At 35.7% G+C, this 19,501-nt stretch overlaps 3 protein-coding genes across 3 annotated transcripts; 1 reads left to right on the top strand and 2 right to left on the bottom strand.

The window, feature by feature from the left end:
* Positions 1–515: 515 nt before the first annotated feature.
* LOC110899204 (protein FAR1-RELATED SEQUENCE 5-like) lies at positions 516–4,116 on the top strand. Its single transcript, XM_022146075.2, has 6 exons — positions 516–714; positions 882–962; positions 1,555–2,356; positions 2,435–2,693; positions 2,779–3,348; positions 3,448–4,116. The coding sequence occupies exons 1-6, from the start codon at positions 516–518 to the stop codon at positions 4,114–4,116; spliced, it is 2,580 nt and encodes an 859-aa protein (XP_022001767.2).
* A 4,527-nt stretch (positions 4,117–8,643) lies between these two features.
* On the bottom strand, positions 8,644–12,697 carry LOC110901613. Its single transcript, XM_022148425.2, has 15 exons — positions 12,435–12,697; positions 12,090–12,348; positions 11,946–11,993; positions 11,452–11,526; positions 11,315–11,377; positions 11,173–11,235; positions 11,031–11,093; positions 10,773–10,913; positions 10,574–10,654; positions 10,444–10,482; positions 10,162–10,345; positions 9,936–9,998; positions 9,660–9,840; positions 9,230–9,496; positions 8,644–9,137 (listed from the first exon to the last, which is right to left on the bottom strand). Exons 2-15 carry the CDS (start codon positions 12,310–12,312, stop codon positions 8,826–8,828), a joined length of 1,803 nt encoding a protein of 600 aa, XP_022004117.2. The 5' UTR covers positions 12,313–12,348; positions 12,435–12,697; the 3' UTR covers positions 8,644–8,825.
* Positions 12,698–12,710: 13 nt separating this feature from the next.
* On the bottom strand, positions 12,711–15,652 carry LOC118485842. Its single transcript, XM_035982332.1, has 9 exons — positions 15,265–15,652; positions 14,574–14,630; positions 14,424–14,480; positions 14,290–14,346; positions 14,153–14,200; positions 14,011–14,067; positions 13,882–13,923; positions 13,577–13,633; positions 12,711–13,495 (listed from the first exon to the last, which is right to left on the bottom strand). The coding sequence occupies exons 2-9, from the start codon at positions 14,581–14,583 to the stop codon at positions 12,711–12,713; spliced, it is 1,113 nt and encodes a 370-aa protein (XP_035838225.1). The 5' UTR covers positions 14,584–14,630; positions 15,265–15,652.
* Between the last annotated feature and the right edge of the window lie 3,849 nt (positions 15,653–19,501).

Here is a 19,501-nt window from a genome sequence, read left to right as displayed (position 1 = left end):
GCGCTAGGCGCTAGTCGGGCGGTGAGGTACCGCCTAGGGATTAATCGGGATTAACAGGGATTAATCGGATTGGACTTTTTAAGTATAATTTTACAAACTTATATATATATATATATATATATATATATATATATATATATATATATAGGCTAATTATAATGAGAAAACTCAGTCCAGTTGACTAAACCCTGAAAACTCTAATATGTGGCCAGGATTGATCCACGTTTAAACTATTATTTGATGAATGAGGGGCATGATAGTAATTTTGCATGTCTCACTTTTGAAATGTATAGATGGCGATGGTGATGTCTGCCACACGCAGACTTCTTTCATTTGTATCATACCCACCTTTTCATCTTGTCATGCTTTTAATAAATGCATGTACTTGGAGGAGACTTTCTTCTTCTCTATTTTCTTAATATCACAACTTTCTTCATCTCTCTTTTCTTCTCATCAGTTTCTTTCTCTTCATTTACTCACCATTTACTCATCATTGATGAGAACTTGCATTTAACATGGCTGATTTGAACAACCAACAACATCTAACTGTTGCCGGCGGTACGGAGGTAGCCAACCTCAATGATGATCCCGGTTCACCATTAAATGTTGTCCCACATAATCTTTCACTTCATTTTGCATTTAATGAAGATGAAGATGCTTTGGTTGAGGGTAGAGTTTCTCCAGATCCTGAACCTATTTCTTCAGCGATTACACGTGAGTGATTTTTTTTTCTGTTTCATTAGATGTACAGCTTTAAATGCTTGTGTAGATATTCGTTCGATTCATGTTGGTTCCTTTTTTTTTCTGTTGTGTAAAATAAGGATTTATTTTGTTTAGTTGTACATTGGATTCTTGTTGCTTAACTTTTTTTTTATGTGTAGCCTCAAATCTGAATCAAAATGGACTAGATGATGATGAAGATGGTGTTCAAGATTGTACTTTTACTCAGTTGTTATCAACAGGTCATTGTTTTTATCTATAGTTTAATTGTTGTTTGTAGTTTATTATTATTATTATTATTATTATTATTATTATTATTATTGTTATTATTGTTATTATTATTATTATTATTATTAAGCAGATGATGTTTTGGGTAGTTTGGTTGAAAATGTGGTATTTTTTTTTCCAAGGCAAAAAACAAGTGTAACCATTTTTTTAAGAAACAAGCTTTTAGAAAACATGTCGTTAGACTTGTATTAAGTTTTTATATGTTTTTGGAAACCAAGGTATTGAACTTGGTACTATGATTAGGTTATATATGATAGTATGTATTGAAAAGGTGACACTATGGCATACCATAATAATAATTTAGCAAGTATACGTTAACAAAGTATGACATATGGTCACCATTAAAAAAATGCAATAGCATCTACACTTTTTGGCGTCATCAATAAAATGTACTTCCACGTTTTATTTGAATTTTTTTTTGGAAAATGTGTTAATGTTGTATTTTTGGAAACTATAGTATCAGTTTGTTATGTTTTCATGTTACAAGTAAATTTGTGTTTTAACCTATACGTGCTATGATTTATTTAATCAATACACTTTTTCTAGGTGTTCATGCGGACGAGGAATTTTATGTTCACCACACACCCAATGGGACTAGAATGTGGTGTCCTAATGTTCCTATTGTTTTAAAGCCTGTTGTTGGTTCTGTTTATGAAACGTGGAAGGATGTGTTCAGTATGTACAAGGATTATGCTGTGTATTCTGGGTTTTCTATTCGTAAGGGGCAAACCAAGAGATGGAAGGGGGTTGTCACTCACCAGTACATAAGGTGTACTAAATATTCAAAACCACAGATTAAGCGTAAAACTGATACTTTGGAGCATTCAAGCTTGACTATTAGGCAAAGTAATTTCACAGTGACAGATTGCAAGGCTAGTATACTGGTTAAGTTTTGTGAGGGCAGTTCTATGTGCACAGTGGTAGGGTTCAATGAGCACCATAATCATCCGTTTGTTGAGCGTTTCAATCGTGACCTAAGTAGGACTTCAAGGAAACTACCATTTGCATCCAAACAGTTTATCCATAACATGAGTTTGAACAGAATTGGTCCGATTGTTTCTCACAGAGTTTTAGTGTCCCTGATGGGTGGACATCACAATGTACGTGGCACGCCAACTGATTTTAAGAACTGGAGCCAGTCGGTTAGGCTTTATATTGGCGATCGTGATGCGCAACTTGTTATAGATCGTCTCAAAGAAAGATCCGAGAGCTTACCAGACTTTTACTATGAGTTTGTTGTTGAGAAAGGGCAATTGAGATCGATTTTTTGGGCAGACGAAATTTCCAAGATAAACTACGAGGTGTTTGGGGATGTGTTAGCTTTTGATGCGACTTATCACACTAACAAGTAAGGTTTTTGATAGTTGCACTTTTTTTCCCTTTAACATACTATTTAACTTTTGTTTTTGTTTTCTTTGTCGCACAGGTACAACATGATTTTTGTTCCCTTCACAGGCGTTGATAATCATAAACAATGTGTGACATTCGGTGCTGGCTTGTTATTCAACGAAACCACTGAGTCTTACAAGTGGTTACTTGAATCATTTCTCAAGGCACACAAGAAGCAACCAAAGCTAGTTCTGACGGACCAGGATCCTTCAATGAAAGCTGCCATTTCAGAGGTTTTCACAGACTCTCGGCACCGCCTTTGCATGTGGCATATTATGAAGAAACTTCCCACCAAGGTTTTTATTAATTTATGAATCTATTTTTGAGAAGTTTGTTTTTGTTTCAATTATTTTAACAGTTTTTGTGTTTTCATTTGTATAGATTGCTGGAGACTTGTTACAAAACTCTGAGCTAAGAGCATTGATGCATCGTTTGGTGTGGAGTATTCACATGAAGCCATCTACATTTGAGACGCGGTGGCAACTTTTGATGGAGGAATATGGGTTACAAGATCACGACTGGTTGAAGGACATGTACTCAATTAGGGACCAATGGGTACCTGCCTACTTCCGTGACATCCCAATGTGTTGTTTGATGAAGACTACATCAAGATGTGAAAGCTCTAACTCAAGCTTCAAGGTCAACTCTTCTAGTGCTAACACACTAGTTCAGTTCATGCTATGTTACGAGACTAGGATAGACAATCAGCGTTACAGGCAACGCGTTGCAGAGTTTAAAACTTCATCTAGTGTATTCATGGACAGTACTGACCTAGCTATTGAGAAGCATGCCTTTGAGTTGTATACACATGCAATTTCTACGGAAGTAAGAAAAGAGATATACAAGGGGAAGCTGTTTTGTTACATTGTAAACACGGAGGATTGTGAGGAAGGTTGTGTTTACTATGTGAATCAATTGGACAAACGTAACAATGCAACCAACACATTTACGGTAATTTTGATGTATCTTTATAGTTGCATTTTTTGTTTTAAGTTTTTCATTATGCTTTTTTTCATAGAAGCTTAATTATGTGTTTTGGTGTGTTTATAGGTTATACTTGAGTTGAGTAACCAGTCGGTTTCCTGTTCATGCAACAACTTCATCCGTATTGGATATTTGTGTAGGCACATTTTTTGTGTTTACCGGGTAAACAATATTGAAAGAATCCCGGCCCAGTATGTTGTTAAGCGTTGGTCTAGGGACGTGCTTCCTAAAAGTTTATTTTCTATTGAGAGTCGATATGGCGTTGACACTCGTCCACAAGCTGCTGCTAGAAGTCAGATCCTTGAGATCGTAACTGAATGTGTGGACGCATTAAGAAGCGATGTTGGAGGACTTTCCTCGTTCGCTGAGCAGATAAAGGAACTGAAATGCAAGTTACTAAATGGAGGACCAGTCGATGACGGAGCCAACAATGATAACTATGCTGCTGTTGAAGAATTGCTTGGTGTTTCTTTAGATGGGGACGTAACTCTCGACAACCCAGACGGGATCAGGAACAAAGGACGCGGCAAACGCCGGCGATTGTCTAGAGCACCTCAGGATGGAACGAGCAACTCTGCTGTCAAACCTCCCAAAACACCCAGGCTTTGCCGAACCTGTATGAAGTACGTGACTGGGCATGATTCAAGAAATTGCAAGAAAAAGAAGAAGAAGAATAAATCGGGTAACGAGGACGAGGACGAAGACTCAAGCTCTGCGAGCCAGGAGTCCACTTGATTTGGTATTTTTATGTTGATGTGTGTGATGTGCGTGTTTTGAAAACTTTTATGACGCCAGCTTTTTGGTCTCCATTTTAGTGGAGCGCAAGTAAACTTTGATCAACCCTTTTGGACATGCACATGTTTGCATGTGTAGATTATATGAAAGTCGATGCACATGCATATGTTTGCATGTTAGGATGTATGTGGTTTTGGTATGTCGTATGTTTTAAGTTTAATGAATATGTTTTAACTGATCAGTTGCATTATGAAATGATATCCCTAATGTTTTGTGTTAGAAGTAAACGTTGCATTGTTTGTTGAGATTAAGAAATGGGTGGTACTTAGCTGGATTTATCTTTTGTTAGTATGCTAATGATATTTTCGTTAGTATGTACCTGTTAATGCTATGTATTTTTTAGGTTTTTTTTTTTAATGTGTTACATTTTTTTCACCATTAGTATTTTTGTAGATTCTTTGCTGTGTTTGAATCTGAGATTTTTCAATCTTATGGATTTTTTGTTTTTTTTATACCATGTTACATATTTTTGTCGTTACATCCATTTTATGTATATAATTAGCTAGAAAAGGTCCCTTTTCGTTACAAAAGCCGTTAACAAAAAAAAAAAAAATTTATTAGCACATATAGTAGTGTTTTTTTTTCTGTTTGTATTTTTTGTACAAAACACTAGCCGTAGATACATTTTTCCATAATACATAGAACAAGATGTATCTTTTTGTTACTTTTCCCCTTATTTTCCTGGTGATGCATTTAATTTGTCATTTACTCTCATATCTAATCACCCCCATCCTTTTTCATTATAAATAAGTTTCAGCACCCCCCAATGTGTATATCCCCAAAGCATTGTTACCTACTTATCACACACAAAGCATAACAATGCACAAGAGGCCATGTTTGTTTTCCAAAGTTCTGGATGTTGAGGCGATCGATCTCAAGCCTGAAAAAAACGAGTTCGTTAATGTTGGCAAGAGACTTCGAAAGTTTGCATCGACTCCAGTCGGCGTTGGCGATATTCCTGAAACAACCCCTCTACCCGCTATGCCCATACGCAAGCTTAGGGAGATTTTTACCAGTGATGGGCACCCCCGCGGGAAGAGAACTAGTTTTCCGACCCCCAAGGTTGAACCCGATGTGAAGCCTACGGCGCGAGCAATACCGAAGAACGAGCCTACTGTTAACGCTACAGTCAAGATGGAGCCAAGAGTAGTGCCCAAGGGTGAGCCTACAACATACCCAAAAAAAAGAGATGTTGAAGATCCCACAACCAGCGATTGGGTTGATGATGTCTCATGGATGAGTGAAATTGAGTGGGATTCATATTTCCCAATAAACATATCAGTTTCCCCTGTGCCAGCAAACCCTTGCAAGTGCAAAAAATGGTTCACATGAACAAGCTCAAGTAGAAATTAGGTGTTGTTGGTGTGTTTTTTTAATTATGTCGTTTTTTAAGATGTATGTATGTTTTTAGGTTAATTAGAAATTAGGTATAGTATCAGGTTATCAACATTATGTAAGGAGTAATTTATGTGTCTAATGTTTTTCTAATCTTTTTTGTGGTGTAATATGTAATGGAAAAAAAAACTATCTACTTTGTGTGTTGTTACTTTATTTCTTTGGATGTATTATGTTTTTGGTTTATTTTAAAAAAAGTAATGAAAAGTTAAAAAAGTAGGAAGTAGGTGGACGTGGGTAATGACAAAAGGATATATTTACCATGGGACCCACAAATGGTTGGTTCATATCTTTATATTAGATCCATCATTTCAACTACAAGCTTCCAACTATCTCCATCTCCAACTACCCAAACTATATTCATCTATCTCTCAAAAAAGATGAAAAGGTGTTCATGTGGGAGGATTGCTGTTATTCGGACATCATGGACCGACGATAACCCAGGAAGAAGGTTCTATTCATGTCCATTTAAGGTAAAAGATTCAAACCCTGGTTTTATTAAGTAAACGTGTTTTCTAATCATGTTTTTTGCCTTTTTTTTAATGTAGCCTAGCAACTGCCCTTTCATTGGTTGGGTCGACCCACCGATGTGCTTACGGTCAACTAGGATCATACCAGGTCTTTTGAGGAACATCAACAACCTGCAAGCTGAACTGTTTACCCGCGAACAAGAAATTCGGAAGAAGAATAGGGTTATATGGTTACTGATATTAGCGTTAGTGTTTGGCACCTTACTTGTTAGGATTGTTTGTTATGATTAAGAATTAGATAGTACTTAGTTAGATTATGCTTATTAGTATGTTTAATGACTTTTTCTAGTATGTACTTGGTGATGTTTGGTTGAATCTGAGATTTTTCTATGTTATGGGGTTTTGGGTTTTGTTTTTTCCATATTACATTTTTTCCCACTAAGATTTTATGTAGAGTTTTGATGTTTTGAATCTGAATTTTTATGTTATGTTTTTTTGGTTCTTGTCTTTACCATGTTACATTTTTCTTTTGCCCATGATTTTTGTAAATTTTTGGTGTATCCGAGATACATTTTTTTCAGCGAGTTTTTTTTGTACATTTTTTTTATATTTGTGTTTGATCATGTGCCTTTGAACCTTCCTTGAGTATTTTTTTTCCCCAAAAAAATTGTATGTTTTTTTAGATTTGATCACGTGACTCTTTTTTATTTTTTTTTATTTTTTTCCCTAAGGTGTGTAACCTATGTATGTCCTTTTTTTTAAGATATCAATTTTTTTTTAAAATCATATAATAATGACACGAATTATTGAATAAGATACACTGGGAAAAACATAGATTTATCTCAATAGTTGAGTACATAATAACTTCAACACTAGATATGGTAAACAACATAGGATAAGTAAAGTAGCCCCTATATTGCATGAGAGAGGGAAAATTGGGGCACATTTTTTTTCACACCGATAATAGCAACATGATGTAAACACCACTATTTAGTCAAGAAACGATCTTGGTGTGCCATACTCAATTTCAGTGCTAAGTGGTTCTGGGCTAAGCTCACTCTCCCAGGGGTTGTGGTTGGCCCACGAGATAAGGGTGTTTTCAGAGTAACAGGAGTAATCATCATCTATAGGATCATCTTCAGGATCATGGATAGTTTTTTGATCAACTGCCGGGGAGGTCTCCTGGGTGCCGGTGACTGGTTTTGCTTGGTCTTCGAGCACTACAGATGAAGTTTTTTTGACGGGGGTAACTTGTGTGGTGAAGTAAAATGATCCCCAGTCAACATCCAAAAGTTCATCATCTAGCGACATCTCATCATGTGTTGTTGCTTCAGCTTTAGTGTTAGTAAGGAGATCACTTATAAGCTTAGCATCGATATCCAGATTTTCTTCAACAGTGGGCGGCATTGACGGAATGCAAGGGGTTTTTGTGATTTGAGAACACTCTGGGTTGCAATCCGATTTTGGAGTTTGGAGTTCGAATGAAAGAGTTCTCCGTAATCGTTTGGTAACCCGTTTTGAGTTCGCCGGTGATGATGGACTAGACATACTAAGGTGTTTTTTTTAGTTCTTTTTTATGGTGCACAAGTGATGAATCTAAATTTTACATTTCACCTTATTTTTATAGACAATCAAATGATGTTAGGTGGAAAAATTAATTATATTGTTTACATCAGTTGAGCCTACATCAATTTACATCAACATTAAATGTACTACTCTGAGCAACATAGGAGATAATTATTTTTTTGATTTAATGAGTTTCAATTTTCTTTAAAGGTTCCGTTTTCTTTAAAGTTTTGGACTTTTGATTTTTGCGACAGGTGTATATATATATATTTTATATTTTTATTACTACATGCAAAGAGTCAATTTGGAATTTATCAGATGTGTGTACTGTAGTTACGAAATCATGACAGAGATACATTAACAATGAATATACTTAGAGATAGAGTACACATATTTTTTCCTTTTTATTATTTATGCCTTTTTATTGGTCTAAACATTAATAAGTGACAAGTTTCCTTTTTGTCCAATTTAGATTCCCCATATTGGGGCAATTAATGAGACTGTACTTTTATATATTTCTTGGATATAGTGTTCGATATGTATGTACTTATGCAGTCACTTCCAAGTTGGCACAACTACTTTGTAAGACTTCACCTTTTTTTATTTATAAAAATACTATAATAGTATATCAATTGAGTTAACATATAATATCAACGTTTCCCACAAGTACAATCTGAGAACTATGATGGCTTTTTGTCCATCTTAGATTCCCCATAACAACTACTTTATATATATTATTATAAATATTTCTTGGATATGGTTTGGGGTACATGCGTGTACTTTTTTTTTTTTTGCAGATTTGACAATTCAAAGCTGGCATTTATGAAAATATATTATAATGAGTAGTTAGGTTTTGCATAGTAGGTAACTCGCCCCTCAATTTAATATATATTGTTACATTTTTTTTTGGTACTGTTTGTTTGTACCAAGAAAGGTATTTTTTTTGTAACAAAGCAATTCTGTAATGATAGTTATGGCCGTTTGACTAACGCTAATTATTATAGCAAAGAACACACATATTGATAGTTATGGTCGCTTGTCAAACTTTCCAGTAGTTTACTTATGCTTCACCAAAATGTTTAAGATGTCCGGATCAACGACAGACATTAATAGTTAGATACATATAGGCAACTAACAAAGTACGAGTTTAAATTGTTTAAGTTGTACACCATAGTCCCATCCACAAAAAAACATAACATTACCATACGGATCAGCAACTTACACTGATAATGCAGCATCACGAACCTTTGCCTTCACCACATTCACATCACAGAGTAGTATGCGTGTAGCGAATTTTTTTCGGAGGGTAAGAATCTGTTTTTGCTTTTGTTTCCAGTTGCTACTAAAACCACATTCAAAGTGTTTACCAACGCCGTTAAAATTTTGCATGTGGTGCATAAGGAACACTGCACTATCCATTGGATGTGCACTTGTCGCCCAATGGATATCACACCTTTTAATCTTGGCTGGTGCAATTTTATCCTTTAACGGATGTTTGCAATGCTCCAAATAATTGTCCAGCATATGCTTCTGTTAAAAAAAAAAAACGATAAACTAATCAGTTTTTGTATGAGTTCTTGTTTTTCATCCTAATGTTTTTATGGGAAAAGAAAATGACTAACCACTTTGTATGGTGTATCTTTTTTGTAGTAGTCTTGATGATCCCTAATGCCAGCTAAGGGTGTGCGATCAGGCTTGTGGTCTATGACGGTTATTTCACCGTTTTCCAGATCGAAAACAAGCATGTAATATTCATCATTCTCGAGGATTGGAAAGAAACCCATTTTGATCCCAATGAAATCATATGCGCCGCCTATGACCATCCTTTCGCCGAACGTTTGCATACGTTCATGATCATCACAAGTAGAATCCGTCAAAAGCCAGCTGTCCTGTTTTTTTTCCAAAATAAGTTTGTGTCAATAAGGTGGTGCAAGCCGCGAATCACCCATAATTCAAAAGATGCATTTAGATAGACATACTTACAACGTTCCCAAAGACTTAATAAATCCAAAATCACAGTCAAAGATCAAGTAATACAGTATGAATACTTACTATCACAGTTGTGTTAAAATAAACCCGCGTTGGGCAGCCGTCGCTTCTGTCAAGTTCTTCAAAATTCATCACATCTACCCAAGCATCAACTACATCAGAGCAGACCTTCACTTCCCCCCTCAAAGTGCGCATCAGCGTTTTTGTGAGTTCTAAGCCGTATATACTCTCGAAGATAACATCTCTGCGCAAGACAATGTTAGATATGTAGATTAGATTCTGGATATCAAGAAACTAGGCCTATTATGTTTTATGTATATATTTTATAGGTGAACTTACCCAGCAGATTGACCAAATTTTTTTGTTACCCCGCTAGACAAGGAGATGACCATTCCACGTGTCCTGTTTTGCGAAAAATCATATGCAGTTATACACTTAAAACATAATAGACTATTTAAAAAAAAACATACTATTTGGAGCAAAAACATTCCATAATCTATCAGAGGACCAAAGTTTTGCATAATGTAACAAGTAATATTTTTAATATTTCTAATTTGAAACTTACACTGAGTACTTCACATCGAATAGAAAATCCCAAATACGCTGTTCTTCCGTTGTAATGTCTATTCCCATTTCGTCTTCATGGTCATCACGTGAGCTGGCGAACCTACCAACTGGTTTTCTTCGTCTTGATTCGATTTCCTTTATCCAAGCATTACGTGTGATATCCTTTTCAGCCGTTCCCTTCCCTGATCAATTTTAGTTATTGTTTGTTAGTTTTTAATAAAAAAATGCCAAGTTTATTATAATATTCGAAAGAAGTAAAAAAAAAACATGTAGAACTCACCTTCTTGATTTTTGTCATGCGTATCATCGACATCATCACCTGCAATTTTTTTTTCATATTGATAAGTCGGGTTATCCGTTGTGTACAGAAATAACACATGTTAATTTTTTTTTGAGGAATTATGAGTCACCTAATTCGGTGTCTTGTGTGAGCAGGTGAAAGGTAGGCGCATCAAACAATCCTTGCATGTTTTGTGTTTCGTTGTTCTTGTCTTTTTATATTCATTCACATGTACACAGACACATACGTGTTAGTTTGTTTTGTGTGTGAGTTGGTTTTATTGACTTTTCTACACTTGTGACGGGTTATATGTAAGATGTAAAACTTACTTGTTGTAGTTATCGTCTCTTGATCTTTTGCCTCATTTTCTTTGTTGCCTATGTCTCCACATGTAGCATTTTTTTTTGTAGTGGCATCTCCGCATCTTTCTCCATCTATCATCTCTGGTGTTTTGTCAGCCCTACCCCGATCTATTTATTTTAATGTGGCCACATACACACATGTTACGCTTAGTTTGCATTTTTAGGACATACATTTGGTGGTTTACTACTTAACGTTTTTGTTAGGATTGTCATCACTAAAGTTACCTTTTGCCGACACATCATTCTTCATTTGCTTACCATCGCCATTCCCCTGATCATTGCCAGATGCTATATACGTTTAAAAAAAATAGTATCAGTTTATTATCACCCAAGACGTTTTTGTTAGGATTGTCATCAATAAAGTTACCTTTTGCCGACACATCATTCTTCATTCGCTTACCATCGCCATCCCCCCGATCATTGCCAGATGCTATATACATTAAAAAAAATAGTATCAGTTTATTTATCACACAAGACGTTTTTGTTAGGATTGTCATCACTAAAGTTACCTTTTGCCGACAAATCATTCTTCATTCGCTTACCATTGCCATTCCCCCGATCATTGCCAGATGCTATATATGTTTAAAAAAAATTGTATCAGTTTATTATCACACGTGCGTGTATTATACTTTTTTTTGCACCTTACCTTTTTTCAGTAAATCATCACTCGCTGCACTGCGTTTTTTATTTCGCACATCCACATGATTCGGTTTATTCGAATCTGTCAAATCTCATTATATTTGTGTTAGAAATGAATGGTTTTAAAGAGTCAGTACATGACCCACGATACATTAAATGTACCCTAAGTTTTTGAACTACTATACATAGGCATTTCTAATTGCACTGTTATTTTTTTCTGCGAAAATGTAATCAAAATGGAGCTTGTTAATCCATATTTCAAATAAATTTTTAACGTGTAGGAGTAAATTGATTGTACGAAGAACGTAAAAAAGCACTTTTATGGCTCAACGAATCTTAACGAATTACGATAAGTATATTCTTCTTCCAGTAAGTCTTTCCAAAAAAGTTATCTCGAACTCTATTTTTTTTAGCTACAAATACATATGAATACTTTTTTTGTGTAAACGATTATTTGCAAAATAAAAAAAAGATAAATATTTTTTGTAAAAAAGGTCATACCATTGATCTTTCCCACTGCAGCCGCGTTTGGCACATCATCTACAGGGTCTGCATTTAAAAAAAATTATTCAAATTAGTAACAGCTTGTAGGAAAAACTGAGTACATATTCAATGAAGTGATACATATCCGTTTTCCCGTTGTACCTTCCGTGTAATCATTATCTGGGTTTTGGACTGTCTTGTTAAGAGACATGAGCACCCCAGCAATTTTTTCCCTTGGGGAATCAGGCCACAGCGATACCCTTGTTTTTTTTGAGTGTACAATTTTCTCAAAGCGTTGTATCAATTTTTTAACTTGCTCGTTGTCTGGATGAGCATTGAACACTACTTCCAATTTTTTTTGCACCGTAACTCTTTTCGCCTCCATCACGTCCAAATGTTTTTCTATCAATGCAATCTCATTCTACAAACAAAGTTATAAAATACATTTTTAACCAATTTTCGAAAGAACATAATTACTTTGTAATTGGTTGTAATTATTAATCTTACACTCAGAACTTCATCATTAGCATGTAACTCTGTTTTCCTTGGATCCCGTCTAACCACACCAACTTCATGCAAATCCTCTCCACCAAAGCCACCTCTTTTTATCTCAAACCGTTCTCTTTTTTTCAGTTCGTATTTGCTCCAGAATACGATTGGGTATATTGTCCGGTCAACTGGAAATCCTGTGCATTTAACTCTGTCGACATATAGTAACTGTGTAACGGCGAAAAAAAAAAACAAGCGGTAAGATAACAAAACAAATGTTGTATGCCTATATTGTTAGTAAGTTTTGTTAAACAGGCCACTTACAGCCAAAAGTGTGAGTGGTCCAGAAAATGGAGATTCAGGATCAGAACTCTTCCAGCCATCTTTACATGATTTGATTTGTTGGATCAGATAGGCACACCAATTGATTTTACTAAAATCCGTGTCTCCTGTAAAAGTTTTCAAAATCCACTCTTTCATTCGCCCATTTTTGTTACACTCAACCATGACGGTTAAGAATAACATCAGGAAGTCCAGTCGGAAATGAAAACTGTTGGCTTCATCACTTGTGAGTATAGATCGTGCCAGGTTTGTTGGTGCCACAAATCGTTTACGATATCGTTTTCTCCATGCTTCAACAGCAACATCAAGCTTTGAATTTGTTCGTACATTTTGCATGTCTATGCCCTTCTTAGGAATCCCTAGAAGGTCATGGACAGACTGAACATCAACATCTATTGACCCACATGGCAATTCAATAGCCATTTCTTGTGGGTTAAAGTGGTCCACAACATAGTGGGCAATTTTTAGAGGTATCCCACTGATGTTGAATGACAACATTTTTCCAAAACCCATCCTATTAACGTCTTCTTGTTGGTTCCTCGTTAGAGACTTGATGCATTTGAACAACTGCATAGGTGACGAACGTGTTTTTAGTTTAGGCCACTTATGCGTCGTTTTTGCGTGTTTGCCACTTCGGGTTTCCACCCGATCATGTTTTACTTTTTTTGTTTTTTTAACAGCAATTGCATCCTGTTTTGGTAGAGCTGTATCTGCACTCATCTGTGAGTCACCATCTGCTGAAAATAAGATAACAACTTTTGGTTAAGATTTACATATTTGATAAAGAAGGAAAGTAATAGTGGGGTGTGTTTACGTACTTATTAGTTTCCTTTTGACATTTTTCTTTGGTTTGCTATCTTCACGCCATCGCTGAGCTGTAAATATACATTTTTTTTGTAAATAATTAGCATTAAAGTACATAAGACAAGTATTGAAACATATATTCATTTTATTTTAGACTCTCAAAGATCATGTATAGCACAGTTTTGTACCTCCTCTTGTACGTGTTGCCAATATACATTTTTTTGTAAATAATTAGAATTAAAGTACATAAGACAAGTATTGAAACATATATTCATTTTATTTTAGACTCTCAAAAATCATGTCTAGCACAGTTTTGTACCTCCTCTTGTGCGTGTCGCCGGCCCGTCCTGATCGCCCTCGCCTTACAAATGTTTTACAAAGTCATGTACACATAAATATTAGATTCAAGATGAATGTAACCAAAGCTTCCATACATTAAAAAATGTACCTTTTTTTCTTTTCTCAATGTTTTCCATCGGAGTGTCCAAGTCACTATCTGGTAAAACTGTGGCACCATATTTGTTTTATTATTTATATAAAGCATTACTATTAGACAATCGAAAGAAGAAAAAAAATGCTTTTTTACGTACTTATTAGCTTTCTCCTGCGTACCTTCTCCTCACAATGTGCATCCTTAACTACATTTTGTACAAGTTTTATATAGATCACGAACTAGTAACAACCTTTATCAGAATATATATTAAAAAAAAAAAGAGTAATTTTAAACCTTTTCTACCCCCCCTTGTCCGCATTGCTGGTCCGCATGTATTAGTATCCGGTGTCACTGTTTTTTAGAAAGCTTATGGAAATTAGACATAACATGACAAACAAACATGTAATGAATTAAAAGTAGTTACGTACATATTTGTTGCCTGTTTTTGCGCTTCTCAACCATCGGGGTATGACGAACCTTTTTAGCTGCATTTTTTATTTGTAGTCAACATCAATAAATACAAAATGGTTTTTAATATGTAAGCATAATTGATCATAGTTTATCTAATTTATAAGCACCTGTGGTCATTTTTATTGTCGGATTTGTTTTGCTATTTTTAGCTGTCACAACGGATCCTGCAAAAGTAGATAAAGAGGCAGTCAATATATGGACCACATACCACCAGTAGATAAAGAGCCGTTTTTTCTAATTACAGATTATTAGTGTAATTTGTTTTCTCAATCAAATAGAAGCAAGAAACATATACTACAAAAAAATTGTGATGTTCAATACATCCAAACATAGCCCCCCCAAAAGTCAATTGATTTAGAACCACACACAAACTCTAACCCTTATAAAAATTAAAGAAACAACATTAACAACAAATCATAAGCCTTTAAAAAAAAACCAGAAACAACAAATCTACGAAACACACCCAAACCTGTATATATAAAAGTCCGGATTCTACATAAACAAAGGCTTACAAAATATATAAAAAAAACCTTCATTTTGTACCCCTCCCCCCCCCCCCCCAAAACAAACCAGTTTAGTCGGCACCAGGCTATGCAAATGGAAGAAATTTTTTTGGGAAGAACCATGTCTTTTTAAGAAAACCCAAATGTTATTTGCAGAACATAATCCCCATAAAGTCCATTCTTTTTAACATGCTTCATTGTTATGACGCACAAGACTAAAAAAACCATGGCAAATTGTGAATCTATTTGACACTTACATAATCAAAGAGTAAGTAAAAAACCTGAAACGACGTACCGGAACCCTAATTATTCCGGCGAACGTTCTTTTCTTCGGTGATTGTTGGAAAATCTGCGTCGATTGATGAATATTCAAGAGACTCAGTGATGAAGATGAATGCCGGAGCGTGAATCTCAGGTGATTTTGGGGTTAATTTCAGAGGTTTGTTGAACTACGAGAGAGAGAGAGTTTTAGGAATTTTTGAAGAATTTGACGGTTTGTGAGTCTCCGGTGAGTTTTGTGTATTTTGAATTTTTGCTAGACTGAGATAGGTTTTGTAGGTTAGGGGGTAATCATGTACTTGATGTAAGTTTGATGTAAACTTCTTACACCATGCAGTCTTTATCTTGTTATAAGAGATTATATCAATTTCGTCTTTCCCAAATTGCCCTTCAAGTACCATCAACATATTAAAAAAATGTATAAAAGGCATTTAAAATCCAACAATTAAAAGATTAAATCTCAGCCATCCATGAAGGTTAATCAATGGCTATAAATGGGTTTTCAGGGTTTAGTCAACTCAACTGGGTTTTCAATTTATCCTTGCCCTATATATATATATATATATATATATATATATATATATATATATAACTTTATACTTTTTATTAATAAATTTACAAGTTTAAGAGATAACTTTATACTTTTTATTAATAAATTTAAAAGTTTAGAAACCATATGTAAACTAGATAGAGGGGGTTAAATGTTAAAATATCTAAACTTATATGTTAAAATAGGTTTATAACTAAAATTTGGGCTTTAAACCATGGGCCAGGTTTCAAAAATTGGGTTTTTGGGTCAAAAACATGGGCTCGATTAGTCCGATTTGACCGATTTTGACCGATTTTTACAGATTTTGTCCGACTTTTACCGACTTTGACCGATTTTAACCATAACCGATTTTTTTGACCGACTAGCTTTGTAACACCTCGAAATTTCGTGTCCAATAAATAAATGACACGTGTCGAATACGACAAAAATAATATAAACCCGGATTAATTAAGATATGCGGTAGGATTTTCGAATATGTCGACATGTTAATTTTATACCTCTGGGCGACTTCGTTATTATAAATCCCGAGACCCCAAGCAAATTAATAAGCACCTAATATATCTTAAACCAGGCATTACCAATAATCAAAAGTGTCCAAGTTTACTAATGTTGAATCTTAAAGAAATAATACCATTCAAATGATTAATTATGAAGCCCATCCTTGTGCAAACCCATAATGCCTTGTGATATCAGACCAAGTATGGGTTAAAAAGGGCCTCATACTGACATTTCCCATACCCAAAAATCAAGTGATGCAAGTTAACCGTTCAAACATTGAAAGGTTAATTTTTTTTTTTTGCCACTGTTGAGCGTTTACGAACCGTAAGGGTCATGCCTTACGGACCGTAAGGGGGTGAAAGGGTAAAACTTTTTCCGCCACAGGCTTGCGGACCGCAAGGCCCATGCCATACGGTCCGTAAGCGACGCCCAGCGATAAAAGGTTGGCTGTTGGCTGTTTAAAACGGTAAATCATAAATGTAAAGATCTTCCAGAGATATGGGCGACCCCTAATCATCTTTTAGGACCCAGGGACACTTGGTGATCATCCAAGAACACTTGTAGCCTTTGTTGTAATGATCTTGAGCTCCCATTTTCACTATAAAAGGCAAGGTTGTGCACACATTTGAACCACACCTCAAACCTGCCTTCTTGAACACTTCTGGAGCTCAAGAGCATTCTTCTAATATCCCTGGACGTTCACTAAGCTTCTGTAAGTTTGTTCAACCCTTTGTGGCTTAGTTTTTGCTTAGTTATAGCTTAAAAGTCAATCCGTCGTAACTAACGGTTGACTTAACGGTTAATCACAAATGGTCCAGTGATTAACCGAATCAAAGGTAGTTATATGATGGTATTCATGTGGGCATTTAACCCTTGAAAGGGCACCCTCTGATTCCTACTCTAACTAGTTCAAATGACGAGTCAAACTTGCTTAGAAAAAGTCAACAGAATGCTATTTTGCGATTTAATGCATAATCAGTAATGTAGACGATGTGTAACCTGTTTAAACACTCATAAAACATGATAATAAGTATATTAACAAGTCTAAGCTTGTTTGATCCGACCATTTGCTATATTGACCCGGTTTGAAGCCGAAAGTCGCAAAACTTTGACTTTTGCTTTGACTTCAGTTCTGACCCGTTTTAGTGTAATGTAGATATGCCTTAGGACTCTTTTGAGACCAGGTTACATGATGGTATAACCCTCTGTGACCGGTTCGTTGTTTGTCCGAGTCTTTTACACCTTTCCGTTAAACGCTTAAAAGTTGACTGTAACGCCTTTTCTAAATTAAAACGAGAATTTCGGACATGTGAAAGGACCATAACCTTGGTTACTGAATTCTAAGCATGTCCCTAAAGTTTCACGTCAATCCGAGGTCTAGAATAGAAGTTATGCTAAATAGCGCAATTAAAGAAAACTTTTGTAATTAACGGCGCAATTAGCGTAACGCCTAACTAAACCTAGATTTCGACACCAAACCTTTTACACACTGATATAAACTAATATTTTGGGATTTTTAAAGATTTTTAATAATTTTTGACCTGCTCATAACCTGCGGTTATGGCATCGGTTCAGTAAATACCGAACATACCCTTTTCGGCCATAACTTGAGTTCTACAAGGTCTTTTGACCCGATTCCAGTTGCTACTGATTTTAAATAATAAATAAAGTATTTTGGACTTTATAAACTGTTCGGGGAACTCAGATTTTCCTGTAGAACTCAGAAAGCTCTTTAAAAGTCTTTAAAATGACCGGAAAACCCCTACGGGGCGTAAAATGGATTTAAACTCGTTACGGGCATTACGGAAGGTATCCTACTGATACCACAACCTCTTTAAAGCATATTGACTTAGGAAACCTGTGTAGGACTCTTACGGTTACCCGTTACGCCATTTGCGCGCACGGTTCGGCTTATGTAACTAGTTTACATAAACTAGCCGAAATGGGTCAAACCTTACTGTTTTGACCCCAAAATCCAGAGTGTGGTCATTATACCCATATAAAACAAGTCTTCAAACTTGTTGGGCCCAAATCACATTCCATTCCCGGTTTTCGCCTTTCACGCGATTAAACCGTAACTATCCGTTGAAACTGACCGGTCTAAGCTACGGCTAAATTAAAGACCTGTTAGGATTCTAATAGGTTATTTTAAACCTCCGTTCCAGAATAGGAGACCAGTAAAAGCTATCTGCAATTTATTTCGATTAAGGAATTATACTTGCAAAGGTAAATACTTTTGACTTATTTTCCGTTATACGGGCTTGGGTTACGATATTTAGAATACCGCTTGGTCGGGCAATTGACCCCAACTCATTAGTAGTTGGGTATTATCAATGTGACCCGTTTAAAAATTTGTTTTGTTGGCTTTACGTCTTTGGGGGCTTAATGACCATGTCTCGGATATCCTTGGCAACATTTTACGAAATGGCCACGACCCTGACATCCGAGTGTAGGCGTACACTTGGCATTATGTCCATAAATTATAAAGGTATAGCCGTTGGTTTTCCCACCACGGTTTTATGCTATGTGGCGTGTCTATTAAACTTTAACCCGACACGACCCGGGCGACCGAACGCATAGCAAACATGTAATTCTTTACAAGATTTAATTATAAATTATCCCAAGTTATAAAGAGTTTGTGCCTTGTGCATTTAAACCAATTTTATTAAACATTTACAGAAGTGTCAGTTGAATGTATTTACCAGTGTAAACTGACGTATTTTCCCAAAAAGACTAATTGCAGGTACTATGCGTAATTGGCTGGGATTTCTCCTTAGCATCATTAGAAGTCTCGCAAGCTTAAGATGCCTGAAGTCTGTTGAACAATATTTTATTATTATTATTGATCCCCTATGGATTCTATTTCAGCAACGGTGATACTTTGATATTACAGTAAATGTTGAAATATATTTATCTTTATGCTTCCGCTGTGCATTCATATAATTATGTGGTTTGATTATATTGTTTCCAACTACGTCACGGTAATCCCCCACCGGGCCCACCGGTGAGACACGTGGAAATCGGGGTGTGACAAGCTTAAATTTAGGCAGTAACCCACCGCCTAGCGCCTAGGTGTCGATTAATCGGCCGCCTAGGCCGATTTCTGCAACATTGGGAACGATGATTAATGTATGTGGAAGATTAAAAAATAAAAAAATAAAAAATGGTGGGGTAAGATCATCTAGGACCATCCTCCCATACCCTC

Source organism: Helianthus annuus, chromosome 13 (genome assembly GCF_002127325.2).
Source record: "Helianthus annuus cultivar XRQ/B chromosome 13, HanXRQr2.0-SUNRISE, whole genome shotgun sequence".
Lineage (NCBI taxonomy): Eukaryota > Viridiplantae > Streptophyta > Magnoliopsida > Asterales > Asteraceae > Helianthus > Helianthus annuus.
Note: the sequence above shows the minus strand (reverse complement) of the source record. Positions and strands in the feature narration are given on the sequence as shown.

What these genes read in the sequence shown, in the direction of transcription:
- LOC110899204 (XM_022146075.2), top strand. Translation starts at nt 516, where the DNA reads ATGGCTGATTTGAACAACCAACAACATCTAACTGTTGCCGGCGGTACG. An exon ending in TGAAGAAACTTCCCACCAAG is followed by an intron (nt 2,694 to 2,778) that starts GTTTTTATTAAT and finishes TCATTTGTATAG; the next exon opens with ATTGCTGGAGACTTGTTACA. An exon ending in ATGCAACCAACACATTTACG is followed by an intron (nt 3,349 to 3,447) that starts GTAATTTTGATG and finishes GTGTGTTTATAG; the next exon opens with GTTATACTTGAGTTGAGTAA.
- LOC110901613 (XM_022148425.2), bottom strand. Translation starts at nt 12,312, where the DNA reads ATGGAGGCGAAAAGAGTTACGGTGCAAAAAAAATTGGAAGTAGTGTTC. An exon ending in TGATGATTTACTGAAAAAAG is followed by an intron (nt 11,378 to 11,451) that starts GTAAGGTGCAAA and finishes AAACATATATAG; the next exon opens with CATCTGGCAATGATCGGGGG. An exon ending in GAATGATGTGTCGGCAAAAG is followed by an intron (nt 10,914 to 11,030) that starts GTAACTTTAGTG and finishes TAAAATAAATAG; the next exon opens with ATCGGGGTAGGGCTGACAAA.
- LOC118485842 (XM_035982332.1), bottom strand. An exon ending in CAAAAACAGGCAACAAATAT is followed by an intron (nt 14,347 to 14,423) that starts GTACGTAACTAC and finishes TCTAAAAAACAG; the next exon opens with TGACACCGGATACTAATACA. An exon ending in GGCGACACGCACAAGAGGAG is followed by an intron (nt 13,634 to 13,881) that starts GTACAAAACTGT and finishes GTATATTTACAG; the next exon opens with CTCAGCGATGGCGTGAAGAT.